Raw genomic sequence first — 24,933 nt, 5'->3', positions numbered from 1 at the left:
TTTGCTTATCAAAACATTCTTTCACCTGTGCCTGCTTCAGGAAAACAGTCGTCTGTGTTTGCTTTAACAAGGCATCCTTTTACCTGTATTTCCAGTATCATTTAGGTGAGGGGACAAAGTACTGACCAGAGTTTTATGAACCATAACAATACACACACACACACACACACACACACACACACACACAGAGAGAGAGAGAGAGAGAGAGAGAAATAGTCACACATTCAGAGACACATATACATATACACATAGAGAAACACACATGTGTGTATATATACAAACATGTATACACACATAATCAAAATGACACTTCTCAGACACATCAACAACCCCCCACATAATTTTATCTCTCACACAATGCTTTATCTATACACATGCTCATAGATACCAAACCCATATACAGGTTTCCACAAAAGTATTTCAGATGCCCAGGTAATAATCCCCAAGGGGGAAAATTTACTTCTCTGGAAAGATCTCCTCAGGCACATTCATGGTCTGAGAGACCACTATAAGAGAGAAATAAAAAGAAGAAGAGAAAGAAGGAGGAGGAGAGAGAGAGAGACAGAGAGAGAGACAGAGAGAGACAGAGAGAGAGAAAAAGAGGAGACAGAAGGAGAGAGATGGAGAGAGAGAGGGAGAGGGAATCAGTCATATAGGCCTGTTTTGTTTTTGATAAGTACTGGGTTTATATTTCAAATTGTGTTTTAGAACATTTGAGTTTAATTAAATATAACACTTTGGAGCATCTTAATTTAAAATTGCAGTTCATACTTTCAACTAACAGGGATGCTATCAGGGTAAATGATTTTTTTTTTGGTTCTTTTTTTTCGGAGCTGGGGACCGAACCTTGCGCTTCCTAGGTAAGCGCTCTACCACTGAGCTAAATCCCCAGCCCCAGGGTAAATGATTTTTAAAATGGGCTAGAGAGATGGCTCAGCAGTTAAGAGCACTACACGCTCTTCCAAGAACCTGGGTTTAATTTCTCAGCACCTACATGGCAGATCACAATTGTCTGTAACTCCAGTTCCAGTGGCTCCAAAACCCTCTCACAACATACATGCAGGCAAAACACCAGTGCACATTAAAAGAACAAGAACAAGAACAAGAACAACAACAACAACAACAACAACAACAACAACAACAGCAACACTTTAAGACTTCAGAAATATACTTTTCACAGAGACATGACCCTGATGGATGTTAATTGCTGTCTTTTGACTCAGGCTCCATTCTTCCCTGCATCCTTGATTTATATTCTGGAAGCCTGGTAAGTGTGATCATGGAATCTGACTTTAGTCAGTTCATCAGGGGTGAATAACAGCAAATGATTGTGGGCTTGGCACTGGGATATTGGCTATCATTTTCATTTGTTTCCCACCGTATGTGGCTACCCTGGAATCTTCTGTTTATTAACCGAATTGTATAGGCCTTTTTATCTCAACAAAGGGTGATTTATTTTCTTCTAGAGAACCTTCAGCAATGTTTAGCAATGTTTTAGTTTGTCAGGGCTTAGGATGTAATATCTGATGCCTCAGGGTTAGAGGCAAGGAATTCTGACAGACCTTTTGTAAAGTGAAAAGAAACAGATCCACTCCATTCTAGAACTTATCAAGGTTGATAAGGGAAAACTAGAGGAATCATAATGCTGAAGGATGTTAAGAAGCCATTTTCTAAATTAGTGACTCTCACAGCACTCCCTAAGACAAACTCACTTTGCTTCTTCTTAATTTGTTGCAGACCAAGGATTTTAGGAGAATATAATCAGAATAAAACTCAGAAAACCTATCACATGCTTTCATGTGACAGCCTGTGCTAAATGGATGTAAAACTTACTCTTAGTTTTGTATTCTCTGATCACTGAGCATGAATAGGCATTATGTAGGCCAGCATCCATTTGTAGGCTCTACTTATATGCTTTGCAATCCTCCCTGGAGCAGTGAGACGTGACCACTTGGTTGATATTGGACATGGTTATTGCTATTGCATTTTGGTCTTCTGTGCCCTGACTGCTCTTTGTTTCAATGAATCGGTCCTTTTGTACAGTTTTTGTTTCCCTATGTAAGAGTTTCTTAAACTATTACCACTCAGAACCCCTTTCTCATCAAGAAAGTCACATGATTCTAGGTATGTAGGTCTATGAAATAGATATTCCAAGACTTATTGACAACAGACCATCAAGGAATTGATTTTTTAACAACTCCTTGGTATACATATAATTTTACCATGTGTTGAAGAGCCATGCAAATTTGCATACTAATGAGATAGATGTGCTTGTTTATTTTTAAATAAAGAATTAAATCTTGGCTGAATATTTGATTCTGAAAGATGTGGAGTATCTTCAACATTTTTCAGAGTTGATTGATATGTTGATTTTGTAATCTACAATACTGAGAATGCCACTTTGCATAAATACATAATAGAAAATGGCAGAAGGATATTTATGGCCATTTCAAAAGAAATTGACAGAAATTTTGTCCTAATCCTACGCCAAAAAGATCATTTAATTTGAATTTTTATAAAACTCAAGCCAGAAACTCAAACAACAGTTTTTAAATTCAAACACAATACAATCCAAAGATATATAATTTGATACTTAGGTGCTAGGCAAGGATGGGAGAAAAAATAGTAAGTTTTGCTTTCTATAATTAAACCAGTATGTTTCTATAGGAGCAGAACTCTTTGTATGTACAGTAAAAAAAAAAACACTAAAATATACGATAGTCTATACTGAGATGTTTCAGGCAGAGTTTTTTGGCTTTGGTTGGTATGAGATCACAGAAGAATGTGTAACATTGTGTATTCATAATCAAGGCTTCAGTGTAGTGTGATACAGCATAGGTGCATGCTCCCACAAACACAGTTGACACATTGTGCATTTGACAACTGAACTAATTTGAGGCTATCGCATGTTCAGAAACATTCAACTGTTTCTGAAATGTTTATAACAGTCACGGTTAGTTACATGTTAAATGATCCTAAAGAGTAGCCATGACCTGTGGTTTAAAGAATCACTAATAGCTTTTAATTATGTGTATGTATGTATGTCTATGTGCTACTATGTGCACATGAGTGTAGTTACCTGGGAAGTTCAGAAGAGGGCATTCGATCCCCTGGAGCTGGAGTTCTAAGCAGCTGTGAGCCACACCGTGTGGGTGTTAGAAAATGAGCTCGGATCCTCTACAAAGGCAGTATGTACTCTTAGCTGCTAAGCTATAGATTGTGCCTTCTGCCTCTATAGTTTCTAACTGGCTTGTGATGCTCTTACCTGAGCAAGAAAAGTTAGAGGATTGATAAGGAAGCAGGTAAGATTATAAGAGGTAGCCTAGGTTGCAATCTCCAATGTGGAGCTTGTCACTTGTGAGTCACCGGTAGTTCTTGACCCTTGGTAAGTATCTCAGGAGTTAAAGTGCTTTACATCCAGGTCCCAAATGAAAGAGGCCCACAAATGAAAGCTTGTAGAGAGACTTGATGGATGAGGTATATGCAGGAATGCACGAGGAGCCCAGGATTCTGGACTTGCTTCAAGGATGACGGAATAGCTTTTTATAAGGAGTATGATGGGGTATGAAAAAGTTCATGGTTAGATGATGAGCTCCACTTAAAGCTCCAAATTTTGACTAGCACCCACTTTACATTAGTCTCTTGTCCAGTTGAACTACTGGATACCTGAAGACAGATATGGTCTTGCTTTGGATTAAGGAGAATACCATGCCTAAGGCTAGGAAGACTCCTCAGTCATTAAAGCTCTTATGTGAATTGAAGTTCTGAGGTCAGGCCACAGAAACAGCATGAAAAGTTAGGTGGGAGATAAGACCAGAATCCCTGGGGCTGGCTGAGCAGCCCTCCTAGCCTAAATAGTGCACTCTGAGGTAACGAGAGATGCTATTTCAAAAAGTCATGACAGAAAAACCACCTTAGAAACAATGGCTTACATCTGGCCTACACACACACACACACACACACACACACACACACACACACACATGCACGCGCGTATATACATCTGTACATCTTGGTCCTAGTGCTGTCCTTTCTCCTAAGGGAAAGTGCCAAGTTAGCAGTTTCTCTCTCTCTCTCTCTCTCTGTGTGTGTGTGTGTGTGTGTGTGTGTGTGTGTGTGTGTGTGTGTGTGTGTAGAAGAGGGTGTCAGATACCCTGAAGCTGAAGTTGCAGGCAGTTATGAGCTATCTGACATGAGTGCTGAGAACTGAACTCAGGTGCCCTACGGGAGCAGCGAGCTCTCTTCATTCCCGAGTCAGCCTTCCCTCCCTCCTCTGCCACCACAGTTACTGCTACTGACAACATAGGCATTTCTGTTTCCCAAGAAAACATAGCTAACCTCAAACTGACTTCTAGGCTCATACCGTATCCCAGGGCTCTAGGGTTAAGACACATTAAGTGTGGAAATTTGTGCTACATAGCAGGTGTCCCAGCACAGGGACATGACATCCCCCTCAGAGGTGTACTTTGCAGTACTCACAAGTCAGTGTGACCATTCAGGCTTGATTCACCACAGCCCACAGCTGTACTACCTGGCCTGGGTCTGGCTCTGTCTTCCCATTTGGAAAGTACAAATCATGCCAACCAGCCCTGAAGAACTTAGAGGACAAACAACCTTGTCATGTTGCCTAGCTTACCAGTGGGCTGATCTTTCTGCGATTAATTAGCATCTGCTCTGACTGGCACCATGGACCCCGGAAGAAGCTATTGGACCTCAGTGTCTGCTGCAGTCCTGCAGTCCTGGTCACACCATGACCCATTCTTGGATCCTGTCCAGCAGATAACCTGACAGTCTTGGAATCTTGTACATGGTTATGAACCAGAGGACTCTGAGTACTGCCCCTGAGAAACTGTGGCTAATCAGCTTGAGGCCAGTGAGGACTTAAAACACAACACAACAAAACACAACACAACACAACAAAACAAAACACAACACAACAAAACAAAACAATAGCAACAAAAGTTTTATTTGTAGCCTGGCGAGACAGTTTGATATGTAAAGATACTTGTCCCAAATCCTGACAACCTACGTTCAATTTTTGGGTCCCAGGAGAGAACAGACTCTGGGCTCCATGCATCCATCATTACATGCATGTGTGTGTCACCCGCTCATCACAGAAAGTAAATAAAGAAAATATAATGAGGAGGAGAGTTTCTTTTGAAAATCACTGGTTCATCAGTGTGTGCGTGCTCATATGCAAAGGCACAGGGATGAAAGTAGGAAGAAAACGTTGGAAAGTCGATTTACCATATCCACCATTATGAAGGCTCCATGATTGTGAGGCAAACTCTTTTACCCACTGAGACCTCTTGACATCCCCCTACCGATAAAGTTTTTTTTTTTTCGTTAAAAGGAAAAACCATATTCCCATATCTGTCAGCAACTGAGGGACAGTCCTATTTATGTAACCTTTGGCACCCCTTCCACCTTCTCTGAACCTCAGCCATTTCTCTGTACTCTGAGAATTAAGAGTATAGTTCTTGTCCCTCTAAATGGCCGTGGTGTCTGGATAAAGAGAAAGCCTCAAAGTCCCAGACAGACAGACCTATGGTATTGGTCTGCGGGGCCTCACTGACCAGCAAGGGTGAGGATGGCAGCCCCTGGGGCTGTACTCCTGAGGGTTGTCCATAACTCTCAGCTCTATCCTCCCCACAGATTCTCGGGTGGAGTCTTCAGGCGTTGGTATTTCATATTTGATTGGGGGGGGTGGTTATTAAGGAGCCATTTTGTTCACAAGGGGATAGGGAGTGGAAGGCTTTAGAGATGGAGAAGAGGGTGTTGGAGTGGGTACCCTTATGCTCAGGCTGACTTCTCTACAGGATTGCCTATGGAGCAGCCCAGAAGTCATCTCTGGGCACAGCAGAAGCTGGATGCCACAGCAAAGGTCTTAGAGCTTGTTCCCAGGCTTCTGAGAGGTTTGTTCAGGAGCTCTCAGGCTACCACAGACAAGCTCCCATGTGGGGTCATTGCTACCTACTAATCTGTCCTCTAAGGAGGACAGACCAGGCAAAGATGTTTTAGCCCAGGAACTCTGCTATGGGTCTCATGGATGAGTCAGTTTACTAGCTAGATGTGACATGATTTGGATGCAGGGTCAGAGTGCTTGTCCCCTTGGGTGTTGGGGTGGCTTCCTGGGCACCAGTGGGTCACTATCTCCCCCTTTGAGCAGCATGTTCTCTTTCCACTTCATGCTTTCTTGTATTAACACCCAACACCCTGAAAGCAAACTGCCCCCTCCTCAGCAAGAGGATCCTTGTAGGCGAGAGGTGCTAGGTGCAGGCTCAGGGTAGCATGTGGGCTCTGATTCTCACAGCAAAGGCCCAGAGAGGTCTCCAGGATCTCTGACGCCCTCTAGTGTTAGGGGATAGGTGAAGGGATGTTATAACAGATGTGGAGAAAGGGCAGCCACCCCACTAATTCCTGAGTCTTCATGCTTCTTAACCTATGTCCTTCCCAGGTGCCTTTGTTCCCTTCTACAACCCACCCTACCCCCACTGCCACTGCTACTGCCTCTGCCTCCACCCCACATCTATAATTTTACACCCCTCCCCCACCTTTGCATTCATTGCCTTAATTTCTGAATCTTTTGGGCACTTATTTCACCCAACCTGGAAAGGATACTCTCCATCTTCCTCTTTTCTCTGACATGCCATCCCAGAATATTTCTCTCCTGCCTTTTCTTTCACCCCAATTGTCTCCTGGATCTTCCAGATCACAAGTCTATCTTTGCTTCCTTGCTTTCTATGCCACACCCCTAACTCTTGACCCCTCCTTCCCACCTCTTTCCTCTCCTTTCTCCTTTCCTCTCTTCATTGCTTATTCGTCTCATTTTCCAGTCTCTGCCATCCTCTCAGCAGGCAGACACGTGTCTCCATTACTCTATATCTGCCCGGGGCTTCTCCCCATTACCCTACCCTTTCTTTTTTTTTTTTTTTTTTTTTTTTGGTTCTTTTTTTCGGAGCTGGGGACAGAACCCAGGGCCTTGCGCTTCCTAGGCAAGCGCTCTACCACTGAGCTAAGTCCCCAACCCCACCCTTTCTTATTCTCTGTGTCTGCCTCTCTCTGCAGGATGATCCCAGCCTCCAACAAGGCCTTCGTGGTCAACAACCTGGTGTCCGGAACGGGCTACGACTTGTGCGTACTGGCTATGTGGGACGACACAGCCACAACGCTCACGGCCACCAACATTGTGGGCTGCGCCCAGTTCTTCACCAAGGCTGACTACCCACAATGCCAGTCTATGCACAGCCAGATCCTGGGGGGCACTATGATTCTGGTCATCGGAGGTATCATTGTGGCCACACTGCTGGTCTTCATCGTAATCCTCATGGTGCGGTACAAGGTCTGCAACCACGACGCCCCAGGCAAAATGGCAGCCGCCACTGTCAGCAATGTATACTCGCAGACCAATGGAGCTCAGCCTCCACCTCTGGGTGGGATGCCTGTTGGCCAGCTTCCTCAGGCACCACCCAAGGTCGTGGTGCGGAATGAGTTGATGGACTTCAGTACCAGCCTGGCAAGAGCCTGTGACTCTTCTTCCTCCAGTTCCCTGGGCAGTGGGGAAGCTGCAGGGCTGAGCCGGGGTCCCTGGAGGCTCCCACCCCCAGCTCCTCGTCCCAAGCCCAGCCTTGACCGCTTGATGGGAGCTTTTGCCTCCCTGGACCTCAAGAGTCAAAGGAAAGAAGAACTTTTAGACTCTAGGACTCCAGCAGGCAGAGGGGCAGGGACATCAGCCAGGGGCCACCACTCAGACCGAGAGCCACTGCTGGGGCCCCCAGCCACCCGTGCCAGGAGCCTTCTCCCTTTGCCCCTGGAGGGCAAGGCCAAACGAAGCCACTCTTTTGACATGGGGGACTTTGCAGCTGCAGCTGCAGCTGCTCCTGGTGGCTACAGTCCCCCTAGGCGGGTCTCAAACATCTGGACGAAGCGCAGCCTGTCTGTCAATGGCATGCTCTTGCCCTTTGAGGAGAATGACCTGGTGGGAGCTCGGGGGACATTTGGCAGCTCAGAGTGGGTAATGGAGAGTACTGTGTAGCCAGGGAAGGAGTACCGTCCCTCCCGCCCTTCCTCAAAGTGGGAGAGGAAGGAGTCAGAGTCAGCACTGGCAAGTATTTGTGGAGTTTCCATGGTGATGTTTACATCCAGGGACAGTCTTGTCTCCCTGTCAACAGCCTCATGTCCTTCTGCCCAGCTACACCCCCTTCCCTATGTCACCTTCCCAGGCCTGTCCCCACCACCCAGCGGGGTGTGCTCAGGGAATGGGACTCGCTCATGTGTCAGACTGAGCCCTGAGTGTTTGGAAAGGCTAACAACTGCCTTTCTATTCACAAATGTAGCGACAAGCAAGCGGCTTCGGATTGCTTGTGGATCCAGTGTTGTTTTGATTTCTTAATTTATTTTTCCATTTCCCAGACTCCTCTTAATTCTTCTGGGTAATTGAGAGTGTCTTCTACTGGTGAACGTGTGTGGTCAGCAGGCTGGAGGGTGAGATGAGTGTGTGTGTGTGTCTGGGGTGGGTGGTGGGGTGGGTGGGTAAAGCAGTAGGCAATTATTGCAAGTCAGCAAAACTCTGGGTATATTGTAGAACCACCTGCCCAGAGACCCTATAACCCATGGCCAATCCTATAGCCTGCTCTGGGATGTGTGAATGACCTAGTTTCCTTTGTTTCCCAGACATGACACCCAGCCCAGCACAACAGACTAAGTTATAATGCTAACCCCAGGCTGCGGGTTGGGATTGAGAAAGGACTTTATGGTGTAGGGCAGAAGGGATCTTATTCTGAGGATGTTGCCCCTTTTCCTGGGAATCTGCAAGAGCCTCTGTTGATCAGAAGCACTCTTAGGGAAAGTGGATGAGGCTCTAGGAGGGCACATCAGACCCTGTCTGGTTTCTGGAGCCATGACAACAGGCCACCAAATGGCATGGGAAATAAAAAGGCCCTTTCTCATTTTGAACCTCGGTTTCCCACCTGGCAAAGCCCTTGGAAGGTTCTAGAAGACTTTCAATCATGAACTAGGTCTTCTCAACTCAAGATATATGATATATACCGACCAGAGAAGAACCAGGAACACAAGGCACTACAACAGTCCTAACTCTCCCCTGGCATAATGGGAATACACTGAAAGTCTGAAACAGAAGCTTCTTAAACACACTCTTCGAGAGCTTGAGAAGTATCTGTGATCAACCCATCATTTAAGGGTCCTCCTTCTACCCAGAGCATGAAGTTTTCCTAATGTGACCAAGCCACAATGGAGGCCCAAGTTTCTTTTAGATTCCATGACCCCGACACCCTCTCCCCCAATTCACCCCTCCAGGGTAGTTCTGAGTGCAAAGTTTATACCTTGCAAATGATGGTTCGGGGTGCTCATTTTGGGGTGCGTATGAGGGTGTGTGTGTGGGGGGATGCCTTCTCGTGGTTCCCTGTGGAGTATCTACCCACGGAGGTAATGGAATGGGAACAGAAAAGGATCTTGGGCTCATCTTCACCGAGCCTGAATCCCACCCCTACTCCAGTACAGCTGGGGAAAGGCTGCTTTAGACGAAGAACGGCACTCTGCCTCTGTTCCTCCTGGTCTCTCTCCTGCCTTCCAGCTCTCTCCTGACAGCAAGCACACTCCCTCTCCCTCTTTCTGTCTTCCTGACTCATTCAGTCTAGCCTGGGCTTACTTCTTCTACATGCCAGTCACACAGTTTGCAAAACACGCAGGCAAGAACATACCGGGCCTCACCCACCCAAGAACACACAATAGAATTGACACAGGTCTCTGCCGATGACCTGCGGCTCCAGCCAGAGAGCTTCATATTCCACACCTGTATCCTTCTCCCCATGCCCCGCCATCTCTATTTCTTTTCCTGCCCACTGCTCTCATTTTCTAGCTCTTACAAAATCAATTGAAGACCAGACTAGTGTCTCCAGAAACCACAAATACATTTTCTATGCTAGACTAGGCACCAGGAAGTGTCTCTTCTCTGTCATACCAACCCAAAGAAAGGACGTTTCTAGGGCCAGGGACGTAGCTCGGTTGGTAGAGTGCCTGCCCAGCATCCACAAAATCTGGGTTTGATCCTCAGCCTTGCCTGAACTGGATGTGAGAGTGCAATCCCAGTTGCAATCCCCACAAGGGGGAGGTGGATGTAAGAGGATCTGAAGTTTAAGGTCACCCTTTGCTATATAATAAATTTCAGGCCAGCCTGGGCTATACAAGAGCCTGCTTCAAAACAAAACAAAACACTGCCAAAAGGAAACCTCTTTTCCTTACCTACTGCTTTTTTTCCCCCTGCAGTTCTCCTCTGCACCTTTCTCACCCATCCTGTCCAAGTGACCCATAGGGGAAGTAGTCCCCAAAGACAGAAGGAGAAGAGGAGAGACCAACCAACGGTCACTTCCACCTGGTGACACGGCCATGATGGCATGGCAGGGCTTTGGGTCATCATGTTCCTGACCTGGGTAGGGAAGCAATGCCCCCAGGGTCAGGATGTAAGTGGCCATCTTTTCCTTTTAAAAAAAAAATCAAGTAAAATGCACACTTTTCTAATACAACCACACCATGCTGCCTGGGGAGGAGAGGAAAAAGAATCTTCTCATGACTGTTGATGTCTGACGTTTATTTCTCTGGAAACTCTTGGTTTTCTAAAGATGACGTTGAACTAACCATTTTCCCTCACACCTGTGTCTGTGCATACCTATACATTGGGAGACTCTTGTTCCTGCCAAGTTTATGCACAAGCTGTGGGAGTCTTCTGACATATGGAGTAGATCTGTCTCTCTGGGACAAATGAAGAAGACTTACCTCCAAGAAGGGAGACATTTGTCCTTAGCCTCCCCTAGTGTTCCTCTGGTCACCTCTGGCCATAACGGGCCAAGTCTACCAGCCAAGTCCAGCCTTCTTAATTTGCTGGTTTGTAGTTACTGCCTTACAGGGCCTTGGGGAGCATGGGTGCCTTCCCATCACGTTAGCCAAGCAGCAGGTAAGATTATGTTTCAAAAGCTTGCCTGCAGTTGCAGCAGTAGGGGCAGAGGCAAGGGGATCCAGAGTTCAAGGTGACTACACAATGAGTTGTGAGCCACCCTGAGCTGCATGAGACCCTGCTTTAAAGTAAGTATGGCGGTAGAGCTGGAGAGACGGCTCAGCAGTGAAGGATACTTGCTGTTCTTACAGAGACCTAAGTTTGGTTTCCAGCACCCATATCAGGCAGCTTCCAACCATCAATAACTCCAGATCCAGGAGAATTCAGTACCTTTTTCTGGCCTCTGTGGGTGCTCACACACTCATGGCATACCATAACACAGATATGCATACATATACATTTTTTTCAATGTCTTGCTGGGTAACCAAATACAAAATGAAAAAGCAGTGAGTCCAGCACACAGCCTCTGACTTCATACATTGCATGGCTCCACTCTGATTTTGAATGTCCTTGTCGATTGCACTTGTGATCTCAATTTGGACCGACTACCTCTAAAGAGATGGAGTCCCTCTTGGGGGTAGTTCAGGCTAGCACATTGGACACTGTGACTCTAAACATAGAAGGGCCTTAGAGTCGGAGCTTCTGGGAGGTAAAAGAAATGTTCGGTGAATTCCCATGGGTTCCTATACTTTTCAGGTGCAGCGCCTCACGTGCCACCGGAGTATTTTACTATGTCACCTCTATGTTCTCTCATGGCAGGTATTAGCACAATGAAGCACTCAGTGATGAATAGGGCTAGGAAACTTGTCCAAAGTCACTCAGAAGTATGACCATGTGGCCTGAGCTCTTGATTTGGTCTTGGTTCTGCAGACTCTGAGGCATTGACGCTGGGCTCAAACTCATGGTTAAAGGGTCACGCTGAGATCACTTTGGACTTTCTGGGCCTCCTTCCCCCGGGTCAGGAGATATCTGTAAACCAGACGATGCTACCAAGCTCACCCTGTGCTCGCCTGCCTCTCCCTTCTGAGGGCCTTCCATGGAGTCCATTGGCTAGTCAGCCTCACCTGTCCCTTCTGTTTATAACTTGTTTCCATGAATATAAAAAACCTCACCACAACATGCGTGGTCACAACCATTTGACCCATCTTCTCTTCCTTTTTGGTCCCAAACCCTTGTTTTTCTCAGGATGCTTCTTACTTCAAGATCTACCTTCCTTGTCGAGGGATACCTTTTGGTCATCAGTCTTTAATGGAGACTGTATGATCCCACCCGATTGTCAAGCATTTTGGCAAAAAGCTAAACCAACTTTTCCATGGTCCTGATATCAACACATCCTTGGATTTCCCTCACAGAAAAAAAAATTATTTCCCAAATGTAACTATTGAAATTCCAAGAGATACACCTTTTTTTCCTCAGAGGATGTTGTTTTTTAGTTAAGTAAGAGAAAAGGTCAAGATGCCAGACTTGTGTTTTTAATGTGGAGAAGAACTGGCCCTAGAGTCTGGGATATGAAGTTTTCTACAAATATGACTCATCTCCATGTGCCTTCAGTCCTGGTCTCCGGATATCTGTAGCCTTCTCTGCCTTCCTCCTGTAGCCCTTGAGAATTCTTCAAGCTGCTGCTGGAAACACAGTCTGGCTGACTCAAAAGAAAGAGGGTAGGCAGGCAGCAGTCAAAGCCTGGACGTGCTGAAAACATCACACCTAGACTCCCACACCTGGACGTTCTATGCCGCACACTGGCAAAGGCAAGAGTTTGTTGTGACAAGACAGCTTCTCACAGATAAGCACCTGAACTTCCTATGTCTGCGTAACAGAATCAGACCCAGCCTGGCTCTTCTCCCATCATCTGTAGGAACGACGCCCCTTCCAACTTTAAACAATATCTGTGTGAGCTTTACACTGTAGAATGTCAGCTTCTGCTGCCTTAGGGATCACTATCTCTCTCCGGGTGGCTTCTACAACGAAGCTCTTGGGGTTCCTGACAACTCAAGCTCTTCCTGGCAACTTCTAACTGAAGGAAATAGTGTGTTTCCCCCTAAAACAAAGAGGGGAGTTAGCCTTTGCCCCATGTGTTATTTTCTTGCTACTGGAACAAAATACATGGCAAAAGCAACTTGAGGAAGCAAGGCTTTTGTCAGCTCATGGTATAAGGGGCTACAGTCCATTATGCAGGGGAATACAGGAACATGGGAGTAGCAGGCAGCTGGCCACACTGCATCCAATTAGAAAATAGGAATAGGAGGCAGCTGGCCACATTGCATCCAATCAGAAAATAGGAATAGGAGGAAGCTGGCCACATTGCATCCAATCAGAAAATAGGAATAGGAGGAAGCTGGCCACATTGCATCCAATCAGAAAATAGGAATAGGAGGCAGCTGGCCACATTGCATCCAATCAGAAAATAGGAATAGGAGGCAGCTGGCCACATTGCATCCAATCAGAAAATAGGAATAAGTCTGGGTTCCACTTCACCTCTTCCTTTCCACTCAGTCCAGGACCCCAGTCCGTAGGATGCTTATGGTGTGTCTTTTTTCCTCAGTTAAACTTCCCTGGACATAGCTCACAGAGATCTGTTGCCTAGGTGATGCTATATCCCATTAAGTTGATCAATATTAGCGATTAACGTTGTACTGCTGAGTCCCCACCATTGCCATGGTAGATCGTCTGATAAGGATGACCTTGTTCCTGAGTTCAGTTTATGTGATATCTGATGACTCTCTTCTGAGTATTCATGCTGAGGAGATGTGAAGCTAGGTTATAGGCTCTTCCTTGCTTTTGCTTCTGTTTTGAGTGAGAGTGCTGATGTTGTAGTTCCTCGAAACACCAACCAATGTGCTGCTGGCCAATCAGAATCAGTATCCTTCTCACACTGGTGACAGCTGGACTTGTAGCAGGATCTCAGGTCCTGACCTTGGAAACAGCAATGGACCCCACAGCCACAGGATGAGTCCCCTCATGACAGGAGGGAAGCTCCACCTTCCCTTTGCCCGTCGGTCCTTAATCATTCACCCCACTGACAAGTCTTCCACTCCCTCAGGCTCTCCATTCAGACTGTCCATCTGGAGAGCCGAGGAAGAACACACCATGTCTGCCTCTTTGACCTTCTCTGCAATCTGTCTACATGGAGCACCTCACAGTGACTCTTAACATTTATTGATTTTTACAGTGGTTAATTTTCTTTTCTTTGAATGATCCAGGCAACTTTGAAGATGTCCTCCTTTCCCCAGTTTATCCCATTCCATAATTACCTGTGTTAGCTGACCTGTCTGATGTCTCAGAGCATGACTAATTCCTTATGATATAAGGGCCAGAGTCCTACTCCTGTTCCCTGTAGCAGGGAGTCTATACATCTTGCTAACTGTTTGAGAAGGAATACTGCCAGAATGGAGAGATGGCTAAGTGGATAAGTTGATTATCATGCAAACTTGAAACTCTAGGTTTGGGCCCCCAGAAGTCATGTAAAAGATGGTGAGTGTCTGGAACCCTATCGGTGTGGCTTGGAGATAGGAGGATTAGTAGAATTCACATGCCCTCCAGCTCAGCTGAAAAGCACCAGGTTCAAGATTCAGTGAGAGAACCTGTTTCAAAGGAATACAGTGAAGAATGAGACAGCAGGCCACCCATGTCATCCTCTGACCTTCACATGCCCTTCTATGAACATGTATACCTCATCCATCCATATAGATGTAGACATTTGCAGGTAACACACACACACACACACACACACACACACACACACACACACAAAGAGAGAGAGACAGAGACAGAAACAAAGAGAGACACAGAGAGACAGAGAGACAGAAAGACAGAGACTCACCTGTTAACCCATTAAGCCTCACCCCAATCCCAGTCCTCTACCATGTTTTTCTGATCAATTCCTGGAGAGGGTGGGAGGTACTTGAGGACATAGTTTTGCATTTCTGCTAAAGATGGCTTAGTTGTTTATATATCAGTTTTAGGAAATTTCTTAAACTTTCTATAAGTAGATATAAGTTAACGTTTTCACATCAAAATGTCAAGTTGAACTGATAATCATAGCTGACATTTATGAAGACCTTCTTGTGGACCACATAGTTCCTAAGGGCTCACAATGAGTTGCCTCAGTTTATCATAACCTTCAGGAGAAGGCAGGGAAGAGCTAAACTTGCCTTGGCTTTGTCTACTGGCAAGCAACAGAAGAAAACACTGGATGATTGGATATTCTCTGAAGTCCCAAAAAGAACTTAGGGACCCCATGTTACAGGTGTGAGAACCTTGCTTTTCAGGAGACTAAACTCCCCAGAGAAAGAGAGAAATGCAGACATCCACAGCGACTCACTCAGCCTGCTTCTGATGAGCTGAGTACCAGCACCAAGCCCAGTATTGAGGGAAATCTGAGAAAAGGATATCATCTCCCTGCGAACCCGGAGAGCATGTCAAGCTTCTCTGAGGGGCAGTGACATAGGCTGGTTCTTATAAAGGTGCTTCACATGCCTTGAGACAGCCTAAAGCTCCAGAAAGATTGCCCAAGGAAAGATGAGCAAATGGACCAGCCAGAGCCTTACAACCCTAGATGGCTGGAAAAATGAGTTCTCAAAAGATCTTTGATATTCTTATTTATGCATGCATGCTGTGTGTATGCGAATAGCTCTGGAAGCTGCTGCTACAGGAACTGTGAGCCAACACCCTATGTGGGTTCTAGAAGTCAGACTGGACTCTCCTCCATCCCCCACCATCATATTTTAAGTCCTAAAATCTTGACCACCTTAGAGAAGGAGAATTAAGACCTGGGATGAGGATGGTTGACTTTGAGTCAAGCAGGGTCACTGTCATGGTTATACCAGGACAAACAGCTGAGGGAAGCGGTTCTGGATGCTCCAGGTGTGGAAGGCTGGAGGTGGAAGAAGAAACAAGGCGCCCGATTGGGGATTTAGCTCAGTGGTAGAGCGCTTGCCTAGCAAGCACAAGGCCCTGGGTTCGGTCCCCAGCTCCGGAAAAAAAAAAAAAAGAAACAAGGCGCCCTTGCTGGAAGAGCAGCTGCAAGTTGGAGGGTCTTGAGTAACCCCAAACAGGGGCAGCTGCTCCTGGGAGAGGGTCTGTTCAGTGGGAGAACCGAGGCTGCCATTCTGTTTCTTGGGCTTGGTTTCCTTTTCTGGCACCTATCAGTATTGGCTCCAGTAAGCCCACCTGTGGAGTGCCATGTTCTCACAAAGCTCTTACCAAGAAGGCAAGGCAGAGTGACAGGAACCATTAATATTAATGACACGCAAGATTGAAATCATTACTATAATTGTAGCATAGTCATTTCAAGTATGTCAGCATCTCAGGGCTGGCAAAAGAAGTCTTCCTCCTCAGTCTCCCTCTATATGTAGAGGAGTTCCCTGCTCAATATCCATGAATATTCTTATTAGTCTTTATTAACAGCAAAGCCATGTATGATGGATTTTAGCCCTAGTTCAAGGAAAGGAGGGGCCTTGACTCTACATTCCTGCTGAGTCATTCATGTAGAGCCTGCATTACCACCTGAGGGAAAGCCAGAGCCCAGTCAGAAAGCAGCTTCCAGTGACATCTAAATAATGCTGAAAGTAGGTAGATTGGATTGGGGTGTAGCTCAGTTAGTAGAGTGCTGGCCTAGAATACACCAGGCCCTAGGTTTTACCCATAGCCCTGCATAAACAGGGCATGGTGAGGCATTCCCGTAGTGCTAACACTAGGGAAGTAGAAGCAGATCAGAAATTCAAGCTTATCCTTGGCTACACAGTGAGTTCAAGGCCGCTCTGAGATACACAGGGAAGGAAGGAAGGAAGGTAGGGAGGGAGGGGGAGAAAGAGAGATGGGGAGGGAGGGAAGAAGGAAAGATGTAAGAAAAGATAGAAAAGATAGGAGAGAGAGAGAGAAGAAGAAGGAGGAGGAGGAGGAGGGGGGAGGAGGAAGGAGGGTGGAAAAGAGGAAGTGAGGAAAGAAAGAAGGAAGGAAGGAAGGAAGGAAGGAAGGAAGGAAGGAAGGAAGGAAACCAAGCAAGCAGGCAAAGAGGCAGACAGAGAGGCAGACAGAGATAGGAGGAGAAGGTAAAGAGGTAGAGCGAGAAAGAGAAAACAGAAAACAAGGGCCTGACAAGTGACTTCTCAGGGCTCTCTGGACCCTTATAAAATCACCACTGACCTCCAAGGCACTGAGAAAGGAAGGAGGCAGAGGAGGGATGGAGAACATGGGATAATTTCTGCAGACTGCATGTACTTTATGTCTGAGATCCGCAGTCCCCAGAGTACCGAGAGGAAACTGTAGCCCTAGCTGCTGGGATGAGGATATCAACTCTGCCCCTCACTGTGAGGTCTCTAGGTCTCACTCACTCTTTAATCCCAGACGCAGGAGCAACGAAGCAGCCAGAGTGGAACAACCAAGGCTCTGGAGGAGAGAGACATATCCATTGGTTCTCCCTGCCTTTCCTTCTTGTATCTGCTCTAACGACGTTTCTAGGATGGTCACCAACCAGCGAGGACTTCTTGTGAGAGCCTGGACCTGCTGCAAAGCATGAGAGTGGCGTACGGTCCCTATTCAAAGTAGTAGAGGTGTTGGTTGGGTCCATGGATGACCATTCAGCCCACTGACAGGCCTTTCCTGCCCAAGGCCTCCTCCAGCCCAAACACCTAAGATCTAGAGAGGACCACAGCAGCAGCAATGTGGAGGACACAACTTCTGTAGAGTCCTCCACACTTAAAAATCTCTGTGTCTCTCTGCCTCTGCCCCTGTCTCCGTCTCTCTGTGTCTGTCTGTCTGTCTCTCTCTGTCTGTCTGTCTGTCTGTCTGTCTCTCTCTCTCTCTCTCTCTCTCTCTCTGTGTGTGTGTGTGTGTGTGTGTGTGTGTGTGTGTGTTTATGTGTTATGGCGCTCATGTGAAGGTCAGAGGCCAACCTCAAGTGTTGCTCCTTGCCATCCACCTTGTTTGAAACAAGGTTCTTGTTGCTCAAATGCCAGTCTAGCCAGCCTATGCTTCTGTCCCTGCCTCCCACATCCCCACAGCAGCATGTGTATTCCAAATGCTCCCTACCACATCCAGTCCTTCGGATCTGAACTCCCATCTTCACGCTTGTAAGACAAGTGCTTTACTCAGTAAGCCATGTCTCCATACTTTTCAGGTTGAGATTGAGATTCTCATTTTTAAAGCATCGTGAAGTGTCTGATATAGTCCAGCCATGACCTAGTCCATCTTTGTCTGTAAAGGACACAGGGGCTGAACCTTTCCTGAGTCTTCCCTCCAAGCGAGAGGTCTTTCATCCTCCCTGAGCTCATGGAAAATAGGAATCTGCAACGATGCTAGGGATGAGGAGAAGGGGCAACGTCTTTGCGTTCTACCTCACCTATTGTCAGGGATGTCCGGTCACGTTTCCTTACTGCCTTATGGGAGGAGAAACACAACTGGAAATGGTGATGTGTAGAGAGATGAAAAATCCGAAACAGAGGACCTGTCACACTTCAGGACATTCTTTCATATCATGCATGCTATTGGCTGGGGCTGGAGAGACGGTACAGTAGTCAGGAGTGTTCGTGGCTCTTTGCTGTGTTTACTTCCCGGGGAGAGAGAGGTTAAAGGTGAGGCTGAGAAGACTGCCCAGAGCTAAGGAAAGCAATGCCCTCACAGATGGGAGGAGTCTTGAGCTCTAAGCAGTTGTCCTGTCTGCTTTGAGGCTTCATTGACTCCTCCCTATGGAAGACAAAGACTCCCCTCCACCACCCCATAGAGACACGCTGGATAAGCTCCACCATGTGGCATCTGCCTACAGCCCAGGGGAGTGAGAGAATGGTTCTCCAGAGCTTTGAATCCTGGACCCCGTGTAGCAGAGTCTCACTATGGGACCCATTTGTCTCTTCTAGGTCTCCATGATGGAATAAACGAAGACTTACTGTGTAAAACCTGGTAAAGATCAGAATTCCAGATCCCTCCAGAGTGCACTGTGGCTCTATCTAGCTTCCTGGGGAGGCTGCCATACAGAAGGGCAGGGAATCACCAAACAGTGGTCTCCTCATGTGTATTATTTTTTGCCATTATTGTGAAAAATACCTGATTCAAAGCAGTTTAAAGGTTTATTTTGACCCATGGCTGAAGGAGTACAGTCCATTATGGAGGTGAAATCAAGGCAGCTGGTCACATTGAATCAGCACTCGGCAGTCTGAAGGCAGAGAGAGATGAACGTTGGCGCCCACACTCAGGTTGGGTCTTCTTTCCTCCCTTAACCTTTTCTGGAATCACCCTTATAAACACCCAGAAGTATGTCTCCTGGGTAATTCCCAAGCTTGTCAAGTTGACATTCACATTATGGGTTTTTTTTATTTTGTTTTGTTCTGTTCTGTTTTGTGTTTTTTTTTTCTTTTATGTTATTTATTCCTCAAAAGCTTCACTCTCCCATGATATGGGGACGGGAGGGTCCATTTGACAACTGAGAAGGCACACGAACAGAAGCTGAGCAGTTTGTAGATGATCACATGCTAGCTAGGGGAGGAGCCTTGGGATCATGGACTACCTAAAACATAGCCAAGGGCATAGGGATTTCAGTAAATCTTCCTAGTCATGTGGGAGTTGAGGTTAAAGAGTAAACTTGATGTGAAAACCCAGAAGTTATATAGAACCCATAGAGCAAACAGTTCTCTGTCTCCTTAAAAATTTTCCCTGATCATCATTCGTTCCTGAGCCACTGCATTTTAGAAGTGTGTTTGGCTAGCCAGCAATTAAGAGCAGCGGATCTATGTTTGGTTATAAGTGTGCACATTGTGAGTCTTATAACCACTTCTAACGCCCTTGTCTTAACTCTGTGAGTTCTTAACACACACAAGTCTCCCCCCCATAGACACACACACACACACACACACACACATACACACACACACACACACAATTAAAATGAAATCTGTAGAAAGACTTGGGGCTGAAGGAAGGAGAGAAACAAGATGAAAGAACCTGCATGAGATACGTGGGCTCCTGCCAAAGTAGCTTTCCTTCTCCTGCTCTAATTGTCATCTCAGAGGCTGCCCATGTCTGCAAACCTAGGCCAACTCCTGGAAGCTTCTAGCCTCTGCACAATCTTATCCAGGCCTAGAATGTTTCAGCCTCTGAGACTTGCTGCGGAGTAAGCTCACCCTTTCTAGTTCTTTCTGATCTTTATCTGGCTAATTCAATGCAGCTGCTCTGGCTCAAACTCCTCTCCAAGCTGACGGATTCGGACTGGTTCCTCTCAGCTCCTACTGAATTGCTCTGCTTGGCCTCCTACAAACTTTGACAATCGTTCTGATATTCAGGCTCCTCCTCATTCTCTGAATCATGCTGTATTCATCTGTGTCTAGCTTGTTCTCTGCAGCTTGTCTCTGTACAACTGTCCTGGTTAAACTGCCTCTTCTGCACTGCTCTCTTAAGTCACTCTTTCCTCTCTGTTCTCATGAGAGTTGGGCAGATCCCATTGTCAAATCTTTCTCTGATTTGTCACTTTGTCTGGCTCTCAATTAGACATCACTTTCAAACATGGGTGCTTCCTTCTATAAACTAACTTTACCTTCATTGTTTGGGATTAAAGATGTGTGCTAAGGGCATGTCTGTATTCCAGCCAGGGGGATTAAATGATTGAGCCACAACTAGAAATAGTTTTTTTTTTTCAGCAAATAACACAATCTCAGGATTCACAGCATGATCAAATATCCTACAATGGTTTCCCTCTCCAATCAGGACAATGGCCCCACACACATCTTCCTTCAAGGTACTTGAATCTGTCCCCTGCTTCTAGAATCCTCAAATAAGAAATGACTATGGTCCCTGGGGATCTCAAAGGATCACTGTGTTATAAATTACTGACCCCTGCATGAAACAGAAATAAGCCATGGGATTTGAGGCATCACCAACTTAAGATGATGAATGTAACGGATCAATGATAACACAAATCACAGGACACCAATGGTCATTATATGCACATTAGGCCAGGCTCTCAGGGCTAGAAAGGATCAGAAGCCTTCAGATAAATGCTCTTCTCCCCCATCAATGTCCCTGTCAGCTGGCATTATTCTGATTACATGAAATGTCATTGTTTTAATTCACAACTCCTGCAAGGAAAAGAACCCATCAGAATGTCTCTCACACTTTGTGCTCCGTGAGTTCACAGCCTGGCGATGGTGGCTACAGATGTGGACAGACTCTACCACTCATGTTCCTGTAAAGCCCAAAGTTGATTTAGAAGCAAGCTTCCAGACTGTCCCATGGTCAGCATGGGGCAGAAAGTCACTAGGGACACTGCTGAGAAGGCTTAGAGGTGGCTCTGAAATCTTAGGGGGTCTCTGAAATCAGTTCTAGTTTCCATAACATGAGGAGAGGAAAAGGAAAGCCACTGGGCAGCTCAGCTCTGGAAGTGGATGTGTGATGTTCGTGTGTTTAGCATCTGCATATCCATGTATTCTTGTGTTATGCAGATGAAAATTTTAGCATGTTTGTGCACATGTTTAGAGTTCAATCAACAGCAGGTGCCTTACATTCTTCCCTATACTGAAAAATGAAAAAAAGAGTCCCCCCTTATTAAGACAGCATCTCTCATTGAGCCCACAGCTTATCACTTCTCCAAGGCTGGCTGGCGAGTCCCAGGGTCCTCCATCTCTTCAATGCTTGGGTTATGGATGCAGGCCACCAAGTTGTCTTTGATGTGAGATTTGGTCATGTGTGTGCCAATGCACACATATGGAAGTCAAAGGATAACCTCCCTTGATCCTTACCTTCCCCACTGAGACAGGGTCTCATTGCTGCTACATACCCCTAGGCTGATTGGCCCATGAACTTCTGGGGATTTCTGTCCCCGTGCACCCTGCTCTGCACACAGCTAGGGGTGTGAACTCTGTCTTCACACTAGTTGGACAGGTGCATTACACAGTGAAGCTTCTCTTAGGCCCCAGGCCCAGCTCTTTACATGGATCCCGGGGATATGAACTCAAGTCTTCAGGTTTACATGTTGGGGCTGAGTCATCTCCCCACCCAAAATGAGTCATACTCTCCAAGATCCAGAGGACTTGACACCAGCTCTGTCTTTAACAGGGCCACCACCACCACCTTCCCACTAGGAGTTTCTTCCCTAGTACATCTCCCTCTCAATGACTAGAAGAATAAAGTTATATATGTATAATACATATATATATATATATATATATATATATATATATATAACTTGTAAGATTATAGGACTTCCACATGAGTCACCGTTTCCACCCTCCTACACCCTTCCCCAACCATCTGACGATTCTGGTGGGAAAATGTTTCCTCAGGTCTTCCCCACCACAAATTAAATGTGCAGAGAAAACCCAGTCCAGATGTCCAGTAAGCCGGCCAGGATCACCCTTTACTGAACACACGGCTCATTAAGGAACTTGGAAGGGACAAAGACATCCTCCTGGCCCAGTTTGTGTAGGAATGGAAATAAAGTCATCCTCAGTTGATTGATACACCAACCAACTGAAGGCAGTAAAGCATTTTGCAAAGTCTTTATTGGGTCCCCCTCCTCCATCCGGTGGGACGTGGGGCCTTTGTAACGGGCCTGGGTGGCTGGCCAGGCTCCCTGCATTCCACAGGCCTTCACAGGGAGAGCAGTTCGGAGGAACCAAACTGTGCACAAAAGAGGGAGAATACACCCAAGCGAAGAGGTAAGTTTCAATGTTGATGGTAAGCGGGAAGACCTCTGTGATAAAGCTCAGCTCTGGACAAGGAGCCAAACCAAAGGCACTGCCCCACTTCCGGCTCCCAACCACAGGAGAGCTAGCACGCTGTTGGTCCTTCCGAAGGATCCCACCTCTGAGGGCTGAGTTTTCTTTCCTTCTGCTGTCTAAGGCAGGGGGCTGGAGAGAGGGCAGAGGGTGAACAGGAAGAACCAAAGTTCCAATCATCCTAACAGATCTTCTTTCGGATAAAGGGAAGGCACCAGGCTGGGGAGACATCAGCTCAGAACAAAGTCTTCTTGGGGTGAGTGGTCCCTCAAGGTTGGCTTCTTAGTTCTTCACAAAGTGGTGCTATGGATTCAGGGACTGCCTTGACACTTTGTTAGAGCTTGATAGCTGACCATGAGCGCTTGACTTACCTGTGAAAACAAAAACAAAACCTCCATGAGGCGACACAGCAAGGGGGAATACCAAGTATGTGTGCCCACAAACATACCACAACTATTGCACTCACACTCCTCAGGCAGATGGAGAGGAGTTCCTGAACTTAAGAGTCCAGGGAAGCCCTTGGCTGACTCAGCAGCTCTTCTGATGACGTCATCTACCCACCATCCCAGGAGGAAGAGACTAGCGTCAAGGGGGCTGAGGGAAAGAAGGAAAGCACTTGCCCACATTGGAGAGGTCGCAGGTCTGGAGAGGGTAGCTTTGCCACGCACCTACTGGACCAGGCCATTGGGTCACAGCTCTCCACAAATAGGTTAACTTTCTGGGTAGGACAGAAGAAACACAAAGGAAAAACAATGGAGATCTGCCCAGCAGCTGCCCCAACGTGTGGGGTATGACCCCACTGACTGTGGGCCTGAGATGCTCCTTGGTTACCACAGCTGAGCCAGCAGGATGCTCAGGGCCTGCAGGCACAACCTGGACCTTGTGGGCGTTCTTCCATCTTCACAATGATCCCTGACTTCCTGAGGAGTCCTCACCAACCAGCTGATCAGCTAGAGGCCAGCTTGCCTTCATCCCTGAGAAAAGCCTCCTGCAAAATAACTACCAACTGCTCTCCTCTGGCCGTTAGCAAAACATTTGGCCACGCCCATCAGAGCAGCTCCTCCAATCAGAGACCTGCTAAACCCCGTCCACTCTGGACTAATGGAATAGTCCAGGGGCATGGAGTTAACCCTTTCTGTGCCCACAAGAAAGCTGGCGTGTGGGACCAAAAGAGGCGGAGATGCCTTCTAAAACTTGGGGCTGTCTCTGGCTTGGCTTCAGAAGGCACAGACCACTTGAAGGCCACTCAATCACGGGCACTAGTGGTTCCAGGGGCCCCAATTCCATTCTACTGCAGAGAAAAACGCATTCATGAAGGCGCTTTCCCTGATGTCACTCTGAAATTGGGGGCACTGCAGGACCCCCTTTTTCTGGCAGTGACCTAAGCCAACCATAGGCTTTTTATTACACAGATGTGCCTCAAAAAGCTCCGCCATCTCCCGTGCATCGGGCCCTCTAACTTGAGGCATCGCCAGCCCCCCACTTCCTTCTGTCCTACTCTAGGGCCTGGAAGACCCCTTTCTCAGAGACTTAGCATTAAGTAACCAGCCAATGGGAGACAGCTGCAGAGTAGAGGTCTGAGTCTTTGACCATTAAGATGTGTTTGAAATGGGAGTCGAAGGATGCTCCTAAGTTAATGTTCGCTGTGTTGTTTTCTGGTTTAGGAAAGATTGTGTCAGCAAACAATGTTCACCATTGTATTTGAGACTCTTAATTTCTTTTAAAAAAAACTGACATAGAATGCAGATAGTATAATATATATTTAATATATAATATGTAAATATATATCATTTGTATGCATACATATGAGGGTTTTCGACGTGCCCAGACGGTTCTATCCTCAGCTCTGATTCCAGAATTTTTCATTACCCTCAAATGAAAACCTTTTCACATCAAGCACCCAGTCTCCTTTCCACTCAGCCTCTAGCAACTTCTAAGTGGTTTTCTGTTTGAGTGGCTTTGCTTTTTGTGGACACATCCAGGTAGCCTTTTGCACTGGCTTCTTCTCTCAGCACGTGTTCTAAGACTCACCCCCTGTAACACATGTCAGTGTCCGTTCCAAGTGTAAATCATACATACTTATCTGTGTACCACTTCATGAGCCATTGGATTTTCCACTTTTTGACACGTGCAGATAATTCTGCTGTGGGCTTATGTCGAGATATTTTTGTTTGGATGCATTTTCCGTTGCTTGGAAAACACTGTATTGGTTAGTTTTCTGTTGCAGTGATAAAACACCATGACCAAGGCAACTTAGAGAAGAAAGGATTTTTTGGGGCTTACTGTTCCAGAGGGATAAAGTCTGTCATGGTGGGGATAAGC

At 46.4% G+C, this 24,933-nt stretch overlaps 1 protein-coding gene and 1 long non-coding RNA gene across 4 annotated transcripts in view; one reads left to right on the top strand and one right to left on the bottom strand.

Annotated features, from left to right (window-relative positions):
• The window catches only part of Lrfn2 (leucine rich repeat and fibronectin type III domain containing 2), a 168,751-nt gene extending 160,338 nt beyond the window's left edge, over positions 1–8,413 (top strand). For 2 of the 3 annotated variants that reach the window (XM_017596406.3, XM_017596405.3), the window contains one exon: positions 7,069–8,413. In XM_017596406.3, the coding sequence (XP_017451895.1) occupies positions 7,069–8,035 (967 nt within the window). In that variant the 3' untranslated portion in view covers positions 8,036–8,413. The remainder of the gene's footprint in view (positions 1–7,068) is intronic. The other variant, NM_001039699.1, reaches the window with a different exon arrangement.
• A 13,963-nt stretch (positions 8,414–22,376) lies between these two features.
• LOC102547352 (uncharacterized) lies at positions 22,377–24,420 on the bottom strand. Its single transcript, XR_001839734.3, has 2 exons — positions 23,280–24,420; positions 22,377–22,982 (listed from the first exon to the last, which is right to left on the bottom strand). It is a non-coding gene; the product is annotated as an uncharacterized LOC102547352 (long non-coding RNA).
• Positions 24,421–24,933: the final 513 nt, after the last annotated feature.

The sequence above is a fragment of the Rattus norvegicus genome, chromosome 9, assembly GCF_036323735.1.
Source record: "Rattus norvegicus strain BN/NHsdMcwi chromosome 9, GRCr8, whole genome shotgun sequence".
Classification (NCBI taxonomy): Eukaryota; Metazoa; Chordata; class Mammalia; order Rodentia; family Muridae; genus Rattus; species Rattus norvegicus.
Note: the sequence above shows the minus strand (reverse complement) of the source record. Positions and strands in the feature narration are given on the sequence as shown.